Source organism: Azolla caroliniana, unplaced genomic scaffold, assembly GCF_043228905.1.
Source record: "Azolla caroliniana isolate FFs.n. ecotype wild unplaced genomic scaffold, voAzoCaro1.0.p SCAF_72, whole genome shotgun sequence".
Taxonomy (NCBI): Eukaryota; Viridiplantae; Streptophyta; class Polypodiopsida; order Salviniales; family Salviniaceae; genus Azolla; species Azolla caroliniana.
Genome location: NW_028230507.1, coordinates 1 through 16,672, shown reverse-complemented (window position 1 = coordinate 16,672; position 16,672 = coordinate 1). Strand labels below are relative to the sequence as shown.

At 36.1% G+C, this 16,672-nt stretch overlaps 2 protein-coding genes and 1 long non-coding RNA gene across 4 annotated transcripts; 2 read left to right on the top strand and 1 right to left on the bottom strand.

Annotated features, from left to right (window-relative positions):
• Positions 1 to 2,090: 2,090 nt before the first annotated feature.
• On the top strand, positions 2,091 to 6,441 carry PAC (pale cress protein (PAC)). 2 transcript variants are annotated; one of them, XM_087337606.1, is made up of 7 exons: positions 2,091 to 2,192; positions 2,825 to 3,018; positions 4,049 to 4,243; positions 4,420 to 4,506; positions 4,685 to 4,735; positions 5,057 to 5,236; positions 5,777 to 6,441. In XM_087337606.1, exons 2-7 carry the CDS (start codon positions 2,830 to 2,832, stop codon positions 6,002 to 6,004), a joined length of 930 nt encoding a protein of 309 aa, XP_087193732.1. In that variant the 5' UTR covers positions 2,091 to 2,192; positions 2,825 to 2,829; the 3' UTR covers positions 6,005 to 6,441. The 2 variants fall into 2 exon arrangements, with proteins under 2 accessions (XP_087193732.1, XP_087193731.1); XM_087337605.1 differs by lacking the exon at positions 2,091 to 2,192 and adding an exon at positions 2,271 to 2,310.
• Positions 6,442 to 9,026: 2,585 nt separating this feature from the next.
• Positions 9,027 to 15,513, top strand: LOC147849374 (uncharacterized). The gene is made up of 7 exons (XM_087337597.1): positions 9,027 to 9,183; positions 10,036 to 10,239; positions 13,184 to 13,250; positions 13,433 to 13,767; positions 14,387 to 14,528; positions 14,677 to 14,802; positions 14,907 to 15,513. Exons 1-7 carry the CDS (start codon positions 9,099 to 9,101, stop codon positions 15,280 to 15,282), a joined length of 1,335 nt encoding a protein of 444 aa, XP_087193723.1. The 5' UTR covers positions 9,027 to 9,098; the 3' UTR covers positions 15,283 to 15,513.
• A 525-nt stretch (positions 15,514 to 16,038) lies between these two features.
• On the bottom strand, positions 16,039 to 16,666 carry LOC147849373 (uncharacterized). The gene is made up of 2 exons (XR_015531794.1): positions 16,225 to 16,666; positions 16,039 to 16,165 (listed from the first exon to the last, which is right to left on the bottom strand). It is a non-coding gene; the product is annotated as an uncharacterized LOC147849373 (long non-coding RNA).
• Positions 16,667 to 16,672: the final 6 nt, after the last annotated feature.

The following is a 16,672-nucleotide window of genomic DNA, read 5'->3' as shown; positions in this document are numbered from 1 at the left end:
ATATGTTTGCATGGAAAGTGTATATTTAGCAGCTGAACTGCAAGGAGAGGGATGCTTTGAGAGTGAGTAATAAACTGTGGTACATTTTGCGTGTATAGGTGGGCGTGTGTACCATTTACATATATGCATACATATATGTATACATGCATGTATGATGTACTTTGTAATGTATTTATGAGTGTTTTTATTCCTGTAAATCAGGAGTGAGAGTAAACCTCGGATGATTTCATACTCATGATAGTTGGAATCGATGTATTGTGTGCACACATACATGCATGTGTTATTTACTATGCCCAAACTTGCATATAGGTATGTATGCATGTACCATGCACACATATACATACATTTACACATACGACCTATATATATATATATATGTAATAAGTATACATGTGCATATATACGTGAATGTATGGATGAACATTTCTAGTCTTAAGAAAAATAATAGCGATAAATCTGCTGGTCATTTTGTAATGTAAAAATTTGTGGATTTTCATCTCATATTGAGTTTTCCAATCAGAAATATGATATTACAGAAATGAGGTGAAATATGATATTACCTCATATTTCATCATTAGGTGAAAACCCAGACCTACATACAATATATTACAATATATAGATATCATGAAACCTCATCCGAAGCTTCAAATATTGCCTAAAGTAAAAAAAAAACATTGAACATCACATATTACAATATATCGATATCATGAAAACTCATCAGTGAAAGGTAATTAATTCCAAAGGATTGCATGCTTTTCTTTTTGTATCCAGCATTTGTTCATGATTTGGAAAAACGAAAATAGTGGATAGATATGATTGTTTGTACCTCAATGTCTAGTGTATTATTTCCTCACTATCCATGCTAAGTATTTGTCGAAGATTCTCACATGGATATGGGGAGCATGCTATTATGCCTCAAGTTATGGTGTAAATGTCAAAACACTTTTGCATCGAGTCATTTGACTAAGATTCCAAGACCGATACACTCCATAATTAGTTATTACTGCGTTATTATTACCTAGCATTTTGCACCTCATACATGCCATGCATTGTTATAACCTCATCATGTTTTGCACCTAAGTCATCTGTGGAGATTCTGAAAAGAAAGAAGAATCTGTTTAAGACAACATGTATTTATTCCTTTTCACTTCTAATGCACTACCAATGCTCAAGGGAAAATGAACGAAAATGATAAAGATCATTGTCAATTTGTAAACTACATTTTTAAGAAGGCAAATTGTTAGTGTGTGCTAAAATTATGAGGACTCTTTATCATGAATAGAACGTGAAAGTAGTTGCTTGAGGGTTGAAACTTGAGCCCAAACCCTTATTGTTGCATGAAACAAGATTCAATTAACTCGACACCTTCATGTTTATGAATTTGACCAAGGTAACCTTGTATCTATTAGCAATAACGAGATTGTTCAAGGTCTCTTATATTAGTTGTGTAAACTGTGCTTTCACACTATGCTTTAGGCGACAAAATCTCCTATTTGTTATGATTACAATTGTGTTCATTGGGTGTGCAGCCATAATAAAACGATCCCTAGTGCACATCAGTGTGGTAGAAAATTTACTTGGGATGTGATTGAGCTTTAATAATGATCATGTGGCTCATAGCTATCCCAGTAAGATTTGATCCAAGTTGTTGAGGTTTCATGGATCTAATATCTCAAAGGATTTGCACATATGTATGTACAAACACATATAAATACATACACATGCGGGCATACAAACATACATACATACACACATACATACATACATAAATATATACACACACATACATAAATACATACATACATACATACATACATACATACATACATACACACACATACATACATACATACATACACATACATACATACATACATACATACATACATACATACATACATACACACATACATACATACACACACACACATACATACATACATACATACATACATACATATATACATACATACATACATACATACATACATACATACATACATACATACATACATACATTATATAGTTGTATGTATGTATGTACACATATGTACATACATACATTGAGTATTCTTCTCTACATGGAGTTTTAGAACATATGGGCTTATCTTACCCAACGTGAAGAAAAACCCAAGACCTCGCTTGCAGAGTCTTCTCATGCCCCCCCTGCTCCTGCAGCTCGTTACCCTGAGGTATTACTCTATCTTTCTCCTTCTTCCTTCTTCTTCTCTAGAGATTCTTGGCATTTCACCTTTACTCCAATTTCATGGTAGCCATGGTGCTGTATGTATGCATATACGTATGTGCTGGGTACGACTGTGTGTGGATGTATGTATCATGTATGTATGTATATATGGGTATGTACGCGTGGATGTGTATATCCATATTTGTATGTATGTACAAATACATATGTGTGTGTGTGTGCGCGCGCTCAATTGCATGTTTCTATGTATACCTGGTGTTTGTCTATGAATGAGTGTGCATATATGAACATGTGTAGGTGTATTCATGTACTTGATTAGGTGTATCTGTCTGTACTTGAGCATGTAAATTAGTACATGGTACATACGTATGCCCCAACGTATGTGTGTATGTAGTGTTACATAGTCATGCATACACATATGTACGTGTGTACGTGTGTATGTATGTCTGTGTGTGTATTTTTGTGTTTGTATATATGTAGGTGTGTGTATGTAATGTATGTATGTGCCTATGTAATGATGTATATGTATGTAGTTAATGTATGCATGTGTTTGTTCATGTGCACATAGATTTAAGTACTCTTAACGTTTTTAATTGGAGTATTTTTGTGATTTTGAATCAGAGCATATGGAGTCTCTTGTCCGCTACCATACTTTCACATTATGTCAGAAACCTTTCATTCCCATTCTCATCGGATTTGTCAGTAGACGCCTTGCTTTTTGCTCTCATGGGAATAACAAGCTTAAATGCTTTACATCCCCAAATGAGGTCTCAACTGCACCACTTGGAGGATTGCATCCCAATATAGATGATGAGGTAGAGGTTTAGACTTTATTCAAATTAACAAATGCATTCTGGATAGACATTGTACAAATTTCTCTTAGCTATTTTTATGTTAAAATGAATATTTTTTCTGTGATTCGCCTGTTGTCTTTGATTAGGAAATTGATTTAGTGGAAGTTGTATATCATGTATTTACAACCTCCTTTTCTGCTGAATATATACAAAGGAGACATGAAATATGAGTTTATCGAAGGAGGAAAAATGATGGAGGAATACATTTGTTAACAAAAAACTTATTGTTGAATTCCTTTGTTCTTTTGTGTCACAAGGCTCTGTATTCTTTAATATAAACTATTCTGGCTATATAGTTTTGTGCTTTTACAGTGGAAAATTTGATCGTACAAAATTCAAATTCCTTGAAATGCTTGTTGGACTATGTTGTATATATGGAAAAAAACATGGGAATCCATGTACGTAGTAATGATTCTTTTTAAAGGACAAAATATGAATATCAGATGATGCCTTTTCATGTTCCACAGCTGCTTTGACTTTTAAATATGGCTGTTTTTTTGTGTTTTATGCTCGTGAAATTGATATCTTTCTGAAATACTTCTAATTTGCATTGTTTTTTCTATTCATAATCTATTAGTAGATACAAGATGTACTTATTAACGTCTCATTAGATTTTGTTTGGGAGTATTATTTGAAAATATAAAAGAGAGGATCATATTGCACCAAAATACTGCAAGCGTTCCTTGTTTCCTTAGATTGCCTCTACATTTTGCTATTCCTAGAGGCCCCTGGTCAACCCCTGAAAGAGAGGAAAAGTGAATGAACTGACAACGTAATTTGTTCAAGTAGCAGATATAACTGACAAAAAGAAAAATAAATCAACCATATAGTTGTTTAAGAGAGATGTGAACTAGGGCATTTGGGGAGATAATGAAAACCCAACCAGAGATAAGTTGAGTTTTCTTCTGTGTTTTAATTTGATAAAATCTCACTTTACATTTGTTTTTATTTGAAGGAAATTATGAACAGTTATGTGTCTGTTGTAGTGCAGGAGTGGCAAAGAGAGCGGCGAAAAGAAACTGAAGAGTTGAAGAAGAGACGGGAGCTTGAAGATCAGGAAGAAGAAGATAAAACAGAAAGTTATCGAGAGATAAGCAAAAGATTGGAAGGTTTTGCTGAAGAAGAAGTTAAAGAAGCAAAAGCACTTGTTGCAAGCTTCATTAGAGCTGGGGAAGAAATAGAAGAGGTAAGAAACATTTGTTCTCTATCTTTAGTTTGTATAGAAAAATAACAAATTTTTTCTTATAACTTTAGATTGGTAGGACCCTGTGCTTGGCTGACACACAAGTATTGAAGTTATGGAATCTCTTTAGGTTCAGTGAGAATTTGTTAGAAGTTACATAATTTTGAGTAATGAAACAGAGGATAAAAGAAGCTGCCGAAGAAGGAAAGCTCTCAGCACTAGTGCTCTTGGTGATACAAAATCGGATGGAGCTTGCCCGACATGATGTAATGTTTATAATAGTGTATACATTCCTTTCGTAAATTGATAGTTAATTGAATGATCAACCAAGGACAAATGGTTGCATATACATACATATTGAAATAATACCATAATGTTTCTTTTATTACTTCATTTAATGTTGATTTGGTATCCTTGGTCTCCATGATTATTGTTTCCTATCAGGATGAACGGCATGTTATTCAAGCACTTGATTTACTCTTTAGGCGTATTGAGGTATTCACAATTACATGTGTTTTTGTTTCTCTAGTTTCTTGTTCCAAACTTATTATTTATCTAAAAGTTTGTCCATGAAGGGTCTTCTCTTGTGATTTCAAGGCTTGATAGCAGCCCCAGTAGTTATTATAATATGTCTGTTAGAATACATCATGAGGCAAAATGATATTGTATTATACAATAATCATGTTTTATATATAATGTGTATGAAGTGACTGCTTTGTTATGGTGGTTTTACATTTGCAATTTGCAAGCAATATGTAACAAATTGTGAAAACCTGAAATGCAATAAAGTATTTGTGGTTTTTATTACCATGCTAGGCAGAAATGATGAGGCGAGAGGCAAGTCCTGCCATGCAATTCTTGGATGAGCTTCTTAACTTAAATGATGGTTTAAGCTATGATGAATGGATTCGACATTGTCGCCAAGCCATGGTCAAGACTTTCCCTCCTGAAGATGCGTTCACTGTTCTAGCACCCCCAGGAGTTGACCTTCAATCGGTAAGTCTCTAGAAATTGATTGTGACATATTCTTGCATAGCTTTGGAAGATAAAATGTTAGGGATGGGACTATGAAAAGATTAATACTTATAACAACGAGACTAAGTGAAACAAGATTATAATAATCTATTGATGCTAGAACAACATGAAGCTACAATATAAGAGGAGGGAGTATTACAAAATCTGCAGGGTGAAAAGGGTTGGTTTCCATACCTCAAATATCCAATCTAATGGATGTTTGTATGTTGAACATAATGTGATTGAAAATCCCATCAAAATAAAATTTATATTAACTCTAGAATCTCTCAAGATACCATACTGTGCATGATAAGCATTGTTAATGTTTTAACTTGTAATCACTTGCTTCATTTTTCTTTTCCACATGTATGGCTGATTGCATTTCTTTTATGGACCACATATGGCTCTAACTTGTGAATATTGTGGATCCAACCAATATTTTGAGGGAAATGAAAACAAAATGGAAGTTTTTGATGGTGTTTGCATACTGATTGATATTCAGTTCTGGATTTGACTCAACAGCATCAAGGCCCGATAGATATGCCCGAGGATGATATTCTTCTTCGTCTAGATTTTGTCCAAGAAGTTGATGCATTTCTAGCTGAGATAGTTCAAGTGCATTCCGAAGTCCAAATTCCGGAAGGTCTCGACCCTCAATCTGTGGCTATTCGTTTATCTCAGCAACAGAAAGAGCATGCAATCAAGCAAGTCCGAGATCTACGGAAGCTTGCCATTGAATTGAATTGGTGAAAATGCATAGTTGGGACACCGTTGAAGTGTTTGGAACATTTGACATACAACCAAATATGATGAAGTGATTTGTTTGATCATGAATGGTCAAATATCTCCCGTCTTAAAGACACTTGAGCATTGGGGTTAAACCGTCGGTGTTTAGAGACTGGTTGGATGTTTTGGAGAAGTTTGGCTATGGCATTGTCACCTTGATCATATGCACATGTTATATAACTGCATGTTGATTCATGGACTCATGATTGGCCCATGCTTGAGATAATTTTCTCTTGTATAACAAAAAATCAATGGACGTGTGCTATTATACCAGATTAAAAGTTAATGCCACAAATTTATGTACCATAGGTATGTGTTTGAAGAATTTGGATAATAGTTTAGTTATCATTAATTACATGTGGATTTTAACTATAATGAAAATTGCCTTTTCAGAAATTGTACTAGCTCTTGTAGTTGATCTTTCAGACATTGTGTAATTGTTGATGGTTTTTATTGTGCATTGGAAGAAGGGTGACAGGTATGCTCTTAAAGATTCTGGTCAAGAGTAGAGTATAATGGACATCTTATACCATTCGATTTGTATGTTGGAAATGTGTGGATTTCAATGTTGTAAAGCTTTTTTCTGGAGCAAAACAATAATCATGCATTTTTGCAAACTATGACTATGAAGACTTGACAAGTTCTGCCACTAGAGGTTTATGTTTATATATGTGAAGGCTTGGAGATTCAATGATGCAACTTAGTGAACATATAGTAATTGATGAAATTTATAAGTATGGTTATGGTGACATGGAAGCTTCGTATATGATTTGTTAATGCAATGATTTCTCATTGTGCTTTAAACATGTAATGACATGGTTATGGGCTAAGTTAGTATACACTAGAATCTTACTCAAGGTTATTATAAATTAGTTTGCAATTTCTTACCTCCCCTCATTCTATATTTATAGTAGTGTGCAATTACATTTACAATAAATTAGGCCTTAATCATATTCTAGATACAATCTCAGTTAGAATGCAAATACATCTACAATATCTTGGTGCAAAGATCACAATTTTATGCTACCACCACTAGCAAACCCCCTTAAGCTTTGAGATGACTATAAATGGGAGCCTTGCTTTGTAAACTATCTTTATGTTAGATGTTTATGTTGTATGATGTGTAACAATCATGGTGTGAGTTCAAAATAAGGCATATTTAAATTTGTTTCAATATTTTTTACATGTAAAAAAGTTCTTGCACGCGTCATTAAATATTTACATTTACAATTAAACAGGGTTTGGAACTAGGCCTTCAAATTTCAATGCTAATGTCACATTGTTAAAATATGCTACTAATAATATTGCATACTATGTACTTCGGTTTCATTTGCTTGAAAAACATATAGAAGTTTCACATGAAATTTGGCAATTAGAACTCAACATCTTTTGTTTGTTTGATTTGCATGTATGTTCATTACATGGAATGCTTGCTATCAAATGTGTAACAATCTAACATTAATATTTTGTGCATAACCACTAATGATTTCTATGTTGTCGAGTGTGAACATGCTTTTTATAGATTGAATTTTGTGCACTCATTATTACTTCGAGTGATAACTAGGTGTGCCATTATGTTACTTCAATGTTTTTGGTGTTTGACACACGATTGTAGATGGACTCCATATTAGGAGCAAACTAACAATTATTTTGATGAATTTTACCTCATTGCTAATAATTGTTTTGATGAATCTACCTCATTAGTTAGATAAGCTTGTATGCCTCCTTATTAAAAGTAAAGTAATAATTCTTTTAGTTAAATGGATTCTTGTGTCACCTCATTAAGGTCAAACTAAGAATTGTTTGGATGTATTCAACCTCATTAGATCATTCATTCAATTATCAATCAACACTAGAATGTAGTGAGGCGATATATTACTTTATGTACAAGTAGTGATATTTTGGTGACACATGATACTAAATTATAATGTGTGCACGTGTGTGTGCTCACACACTCACACATACATCACTTGCATAAATACATATGAGAAAAACTTGGAGATATTGGGCATCATTACGAGACAACATATATGCATGGTATGTTATTACACGTAGAACAATGCATTAGGACTCAATTTAAGGTTAGGTAGAGGCCCAATTAGCAAATGAGCAACTATTTCTATGCCCCCATAAACACATACATGTCCTATGGTTTGGGTATATAAAAAGAGTTGCCTATGCTAATGCACATTTCCTTCACTAAATTTCGATTCAGTGTGTAGAAGGATTACTCCAACAAATGAGACAAATGGACATTGGACGTGGAATTGTATACCCCACTCCCATGAAACATGTGAATAAAGTGGATCTATCAAAAAACCCATGTGTGTATTACGGATAAAGCAAGGCCGACCGTAGGTGGGTTGACCAAGATTTACCGAAGAGGAGAAAAACAATTTTTACTCATACCCTTTCCACCATTCGGAAGACCATTAATGGTATGACACCAATAACTATCACACATGACTTTGGGGGGGGGGGGGGGGGGGGTTCCTATGGGATGTGGGCGTTCTGTGGTGTGGAACACGAGATCCTTGACCGTGAAAGATACCGACTACTGCACCCACACACTACAGACAGGTGTCCCCAGATTGACTAGCTCTAAGTCCCAGGGTCATGCATGATAGGGTGTGGTGGGTTCTACAGATAGGTGGTGCCGGATCGACTGGTTCCAAGCCCCGTGGTCGGGAAAGATAGGGTTGGGTTCGGTGGAGTGAGTGATTGGCATGAGATGTGAGTATTGCCGGCCATCCGATTCCTTCCTTCGGAAGACATGACAAAGCCATCGATTAGCAGGACAGAGCCGGGCCAGGGCCAGGACTAGGAGCAGGAGCAGGGGCCCCATGGCCATCCCACTTGAAAGAGTTAAAAAAAAAATACAGAGAATGAAAAAGAAAAGGGCCACCAAATGCATTCAATGGTGAACATATGATATATTTTCATCTCTCTCTCTCTCTCTCTCTCTGTGAAAATCATATGTGAGACTATTATTTATCAGAGCTTGTGTAGAGGAGACCCAGGACAGAAGGAAGCTTTTTCAAGGGCTTTTTTTGCACCCATGGCTGATGATCATAGGCAGCCCCTCTTATCCTCCTCTCCTTCTGCTCCCCTCTTTGCAGATTTGCGAGCGCTTCCAGCTTCAGGTAAAAAACCCAAAAAAAAAATCAAAACAAAACAAAATAGAATAGAAAAAAGAAAGCAGCATGGTAAATAATCCATGGAAGACAAGCAAAATCCATTATTCAAGTTAAAGAGGAAAACGAAAACCTTCTATCTAATCCATGGAAGTGGACCTTTTGTTGCGAAATTCATTCGAGATAAAAACAAGAATGCTAAGTTTTTGGGGGAAATTTGATGGAAACTTTCTTCAAATTAGAAAAGAAGTATCGCATCTATGGATAAATAGGGAATTTCATGGATATATTCTATGGAAATTTCAATGTGCCCATTGAATCGATGGGAACACTATAAAATCCATGAAATTCCGACTACAAATTTGATTAATACATGGCATAGAAATCCTATTAAATTCACAGAAAAAACCTGGAAATTTGATGGAAATGTATGCTAAATATGTTTGAAGAACCCATGTGTATTGATTATCGTGTGGTAGAGATATTCTATCAAATGCACAGAAAAAGCTTCAGATGTTTTTGACAGAAATGTGTTAGATATATTTGAAGAACTAGTGTGCATTGATTATCCCTTGTTGGAGAAATTCTATCAAATCCATCAAAAAATTTGGAAATTTTGATGGAAAATTGTTGTTATATATCTGAGCATTCCATGTGCATTAATTATTATGTAGTGGAGAACCACTATAAATTCCATGTGGTAAAGTTGTAAATTATTGATAGAAATTTTGTTGGTATATATTGGACGACCCCTGTATGTTGTTATTATGTAGTGGAGAGACCGTATCAAATCCATCAAAGCATCTTGGAATATTGTTTGTTATATGTTTGAAGAACACATTTTTATTAATTATTATGTAGTGGAGAAGGAAGGAAAGCTCTCTGAATGGGCTCAAGATGAATATGTAAGAAACTCTCTCCGAAAACTTGTTGCTGTGGAAGCCACCACTGCAGTGAGTGGCGATGAGATCCGAGCCGCCGCATCGACAGATCCTTACCCAGTGTGGATCTATGGAGCTCTTATTACTCCTGAAGAGCCAGAGGCAGCACCAGGAGGCGTCCATGGTAAAAATAACCTCCTCTAAAACATATGATAGGTTATATTTGATAAATGTGGTTGATAATATTTTATCCATGTGTTTTATTAGCTTCTATGCATCTATCTTGCACCAAAAATTCTTACTAAGTGCGTATTGGAAGGAATCTAGAGACAAAAAGTGAGATTGGCCCATACTAGGGGGATCTCTCTGAATCACATTAATTATGTGATTAATTATATTTTATGCATATGATTGATCATATTCTGTAAATTTGTTGGATTATATTTTGTGTATCTATCTTGCAAAACAGAAGTGTTCTTGGAGGAAAATCTAGAAAGAACAAGAAGCAATGTATTGACGCCAGGATTGGTTCATACTAGAAGGATCTCTCCTAATTATATTAAGTTGTGATTGGTTGCGTTTTATGCATGAGATTGATGAAATTTTATATATCCATCTTGCACAAAAATAAAGGTATTAAAGCTATATATCCATTATCATCATAGAGGGAAATGCCCATATCAAGAACACATGGAGAGTAATAACAAACAATACTCGGTGCTCCAAGGGTGCCTTTTTATATTTCATATTCCATGGATTTCCTGTCCGTAGCATGCCCAGACTATATTGTGGTTGGCCTATCTCTAGGAATTTTATGTTTTGTGTTTGTCCAATCAATGGTGTTGCAGCACTCCATCAAGATAAACCATCGTGATTATAGAATTGGTGCTTGGGATTGCCTGATCAATCTCTACCAACAAACCTCATCATCTTCAATGTTTGGGTACGAATTGGGAAGAGATAGACTTGCATGTCTTTGTTGATCTTAGGTGCCTATCAGCCAACATAGTAAAAGATAAATTTGGGAAAAACACAACATCGAAGGCAAGAGACATTTCATCTACAAGATTTCACTGCCATGCCAACTTCCAAGGGCCCCAGCATCCACAAGTTGAAAGGGTCTCTAAAGATATGAAAGAATTTTGTTGGACCCATATCTATATGCTCAGAGGGGGGTGTATGACCAAGATCTGAGCTTGTGACCATGAGATCTCCTTGTTGTGGACTAAATTGTTCAAATTAGGAGGATGCATATTGATCTCGTTCACATGTTGGAGGTTCTAAGCTCTTGAAGCGGATGATAGGTTTTCTTTAGGTTTGGTAAAACGGTTGACAGGGGAAGGGGTTTTGGTAAAACGGTATTATACAATCACATAGATCTGGTTTGACTGTCGATGTCTTCATTGCAAGAGAGAGTAGGGCAAAGGTCCAAATGGGCTTAATTATAGGAGTGATGTTGAAAATTAATTAAAACACGAAAGGGTAGTCTCGTATTTGGCACCCAGCAAAATTCGAGTTGGATTCCCCAATTTGTTCATCTCATGAACACCACCAACTGACTTGTGCAAGTTATCTGCATGTATGTCGACTTTCAAAAGACTCCAGTGTAATGTGTCCTTCAGATAGACGATAATGGCATCATGATCTTTTTGATGCAAGGTAACGACATTTCCATGCTCATAGTCAAGGAAGCTTGGCCACAACTTTGTGCGGCAGCTTATGTGCTGGTCGGTGTTGTAAAACTTTATGAGCCTTTAATAAAGATTGTACCTATAATACCTTTCTTATGTAAAGGTTTTATGGATTCTCCAAGTCTCGTAATAAAGATTGTACCTATAATACCTTTCTTATGTAAAGGTTTTATGGCCTTCAAAAATTTAATGGGACACCATGGATCTACAAATTCTGCATGCATACTCTCAGCAAGGATTCCATTTGGTGTTTATACTCAAGAGAATGGCTACTTTAGAGGGGAGAAAAAATGAAGACACGTGTTTATCTCGAAAGAGGGCACAGTTTTTATGGTTGATGAGCAATGCATATAAACTTGAGAATGGTTTGATTGAGCTACCGAAAGAGGAGTGGGTGTTGTTTAAGAGTGATATTATGAAGCAATTCTTGTTGCCTTACATGGATTCTTAGAAGTAGATGAAGGTTTTTCTATGCATAATCAGGAAATGGTTATTGATTTTTTGGTAAGATTTGTTTATATTTGGAATCGTTGGGAGAAGGCAGGGGAATTTACTAGATACTATTTCAAGCAGGAAAATATGTTTAAGTAATGGAGATGCAGATTTTAATGTAGAAGTTGGATTGATGGATGCAGATGAAGTTTTAAGTTGAAGCATCCCCTGTCGATAGAGGAAGAAGTGGAGAAGATTTTCATCAAGAAAGGAAGGTGAAAAATCAAAGCAGGTTTATCTATGCCTCTAGACCTGCGGAAATTTTTTGTGAGTTCTATGAAGAAGAGAAAGATTATAATTCATGATGCATAAAGTGGTAGTGCTGATTTGTGAATAGTTGTGTTACTGGGGAATCGGATTATAGTAGCTTTGGTAGTAAGAGAGTTGCAGAGCACTTTGGAAGCGGTGGAAGAGTTAGGAAGATGGGAGTACAGAAGTTACACCTTGCCATGATTCAAAATGGCTAGAGTTTTCCTACAATGCGTCAGGTATGTCGAGCTACGATGCTGATTATGGCGATGGATGAGAATGGTAGTCAGTTGTTGTAGGTTGTGATATTGATTGTAGCCATGTTGATGTGGGACAAGTACCTCTGCCATCAATCCGAGTGCGAATGAAGAGATTTTAGATGTTATGCAAGATGATGTAGCAGTGTGGTAACATGTAGCAATAATTATATGAAATTAGGAGAGATCCAGTATCTTGATGCATTGATTCATACGCATGCATAACATCTGGGATTACTAGAAAAAGGCAAAAATATATCAAGACTGAGGTATGATTAAGTTATATTCAAATAGGCCATCAGGAATCACATGATTAGGTGTAGGACATCATGCATCAATTTATCTATGACATACCACATGCATTATCGTCGATTTATGTCATATGGACCATTCTGATGCTCAGTGTCTGAAATTGTAAAATGATTTTCGTTATTTATAGGAACCACGCAGACACTCACAACTCCAAGTATTCCTGTACCACAACTTCATGATGAGGAGCACGCAAGGTTCTTCTCATTTCCAAACTCTATAGTAAATTTTTTTGTCGCTTTTACAAAAATCTAATGCAAATTTCATGTCACTTTTATACAATGCAAATTTTCTTGTCACTCTTCGACAAGACCCAAATGCAATATTCTCATATATTTTGGAGCTTCATATTTTAACGCAACTTGTTTTGTGTCTTAAGATTCCAGGTCTTAGAAGAAGGAGAAGTAAGGGAGTTGCTGATAGACCATGTTGGCCATCATTGCTGTTGGGGTAGGTCACCTGCCAGGACATGGAACATCCAGAAAATAGAGGATTGCAACTCATATATTGGTACATTAGAGACATTTATTGAAGAAAGAGATGTAGTTGATGAGGTTGAGCCCTATGGTGGAGGAGGGATTGATAGTAAAAATGGTGGGAGAATGCTAGGCGCGTGGGAAGTGGATATGAAAGAGGAGTTTCCGCTCCTCTTTGTTTCGAGAAAAGAGGCTCGAAGGAAACTTCCACACTCAGAAGTTGTGGAGAAATGTCCAGGTACTATTTCTCCTTGCCTTAAACCTCCTCCATTTTTCTCTTAGAAAGAGAAAGATGTAGTTAGTGTCAATGAGTGTCATCCAGAGATGTATGAATGAAGATATGTATTTACTTTCTCTTAAAGTCCTAAAGATGTTGTATGCGAACAATGAAAGACATGATATGATTATGATTTAAAGCTTGCCTCCCAAAAACTAAAGGCACACAGGATGTATGCGTGTTGTTTGATGTCTGTTTGTGACCTTTTAAATCATATTAAGGTTGGTTTATCACTAGTAGTAAATAAAATGGAAAACTTAATGCTAGACTATGAGGCCGTGCTTATCTAATCCTTTTAGGTTCTGTTATTCCTTTAGCACTATAAACTGCCATCTGTTAATAATAATACAGGGACTAGTGTTTAGCGCATAATTGTGACAAGAGTTTGTAACCAGTTCACACTGTGCTTATCTAATCCTTTTAGGTTCTGTTATTCCTTTAGCACTATAAACTGCCATCTGTTAATAATAATACAGGGACTAGTGTTTAGCGCATAATTGTGACAAGAGTTTGTAACCAGTTCAAAGTGTGATGACCATAATGTATATTTCTAAAAGCCATTTTTAAATATTCCTACTAGGTTGCGTGGGGCGAGGTGAACTTCCTTGTCCTAAATGCAATCCAAACCCTGAGCCAGGAAAATACGTAGCCGGATTGATGACTGTCTGCTCATTTTGCCGTGGAAGGGGTCTTATCGCACACCTGGATGGTTCTGATACCATGTAGGTCATTTATATATAACTCTCTCATTTCAGTCTCCTTTTAACATTTCATACAACATAATGATCAAATGCGTGGTTCTTTTTATATGGTTTTAAAAAAAATCAAATGCATGTTTATATGGTTTCTTTTTTCCATCATTTGTGATAGTTGTAAGAACTGTCGAGGGGAGGGCAAACTTGCATGTCCAGCATGCACTTCACGAGGTCTTATTAGATGTGAACAGTGTCGTGGAGAAGGTGCCTTACTTCATCGCAAGATCCTCGTGGTCAGATGGTGAGAACTTGTGCTATATTCTTTGTTTTTGCTTTTTGCCATACGTTCTATTTGCTGTGTTTTTTTTGTTCTTCATGTCTAATCGTATTGTTTTGGAATTGAAGGAGAACGATACTCCATAAGCGGGTTAGTGCCACGAAGAATGCAACCTCGGTCCCTGACGATGTTTTCCATAGAGCCAAAGGAGCCGAGCTATATCAAAGCCAAAGTTACAAGTGTGAACCTGCATATTTCCCAAATTCACCAAGTCTTGGAAGCTTTTCATCATCGATAATATCGGAGCGTGTTCCCATTCCACCCGCTGCCAGAGTTATCTGCGAAAGGCATCGGATCAGCCTTGTGCCCGTGACTAGAGTTGTTATGGGCAAGGGGAACAGGTCTTTTATGTTCTATATTATCGGTTTGAGTCGAGAGGTTTATTTGAAAGACTATCCTGCAACAAAGTGTTTGGGGTGCTGTGGGCTGTGTACAATCAGTTGATCGTGCTGCACAATGTCGATATTGGAAGATATTAATAAGTGAAGAAGTTTAGTAATTTTGTATGAATGCAATACATCCCGACATAAAGATTTTATAGCTTCTCCTTTCGAGAAGTCAGAATAATGTGTTTGTGGAGATCCTGAATCCCGATTAATTGTTAATTTTTTTATCAAGGCATCACCAGAGGTCTTTTGGTTGTATTACTCAAGATACGCAAATTTTTTGCATATACCCCCATTCGTGATAAAAGCATATTCTCAATATTGAATTGGGAGTTTGGTTTATTGTTATAAAGTTAATGCTAGTAGTAAAGAATGAATACCAAACTGATCAAAGATTTGGAATATATTCAATTGGAAACATCAAAACATTATGGTTGCAAATAATTGTGATTGGAATAGGACTGATGGTGCCATTCTCTTTAACCACCCATTAAATAAGTGTAATTCCCGAACACATTTTAAGGTGGTTAGTATTATATCATTGATGGGTAAGAGATGTTTGACATACTAAATTATGAAGTTTCATGATGCGCATCATTTGTTGTGGTCTCGATATCACTGAATAACAATTAACTCATGAGTCATGAATATCCTAACATTGAATGTTAGTATTATATCTTAATGTTACCTCAAGGTGGAGGATTGCATGTTAACAAATAGTTTAATCTCTAAGATCGTGGTGTGATGATTCCTAACAAGACATAGCGCCACCTATAGCAACAATCAATGGAAGCACAACACACGCATCATGGTATCATATCATTTAAGCATCCTTGCGAGAGTGGATAAGTATCAACATTCTCCTTGAAACACAAATGTCACGTTTTCACAACATTTTAAACAAGATTAGCAATGAAATAAAGGGATTGGATGTGTGTTACCTCTCTCTCTCTCTCTCTCACACACACACACACACACACACACACACACACACACACACACACACACACACACACACACACACACTCGCTCAAATGGAATCATATTAATAACATATTAGGTTGTGAGATAATGAAAGCAAGCATAACATCAACATCTTAATAAAACGGCATAATTATTTTACATTATTTAAGAAAAAGCCGTAGAAAAGCCTTTGTTGATCCAAACACTAGGGGTGTCCACTATGTCCATCATGACCATCATGACCATCATGACCATGGTGATAACCACCTTTCCTATAAGACCACCCTCCATGGTGGTGTTCATGATGGTCATGGTTATAGCCACCCTTCTTTGGCCATGCACCATGTTGATGGTGGGTATACCACTTGGACGTTTCCACGCTTGTGTCCGACTCGATTTCCTTGTTTGCATATACAACAGACAACAAAAACAACACCCAAAGGACTGTATAAATGAAGGGCCATATCTTAAGAGATGCCATGAGG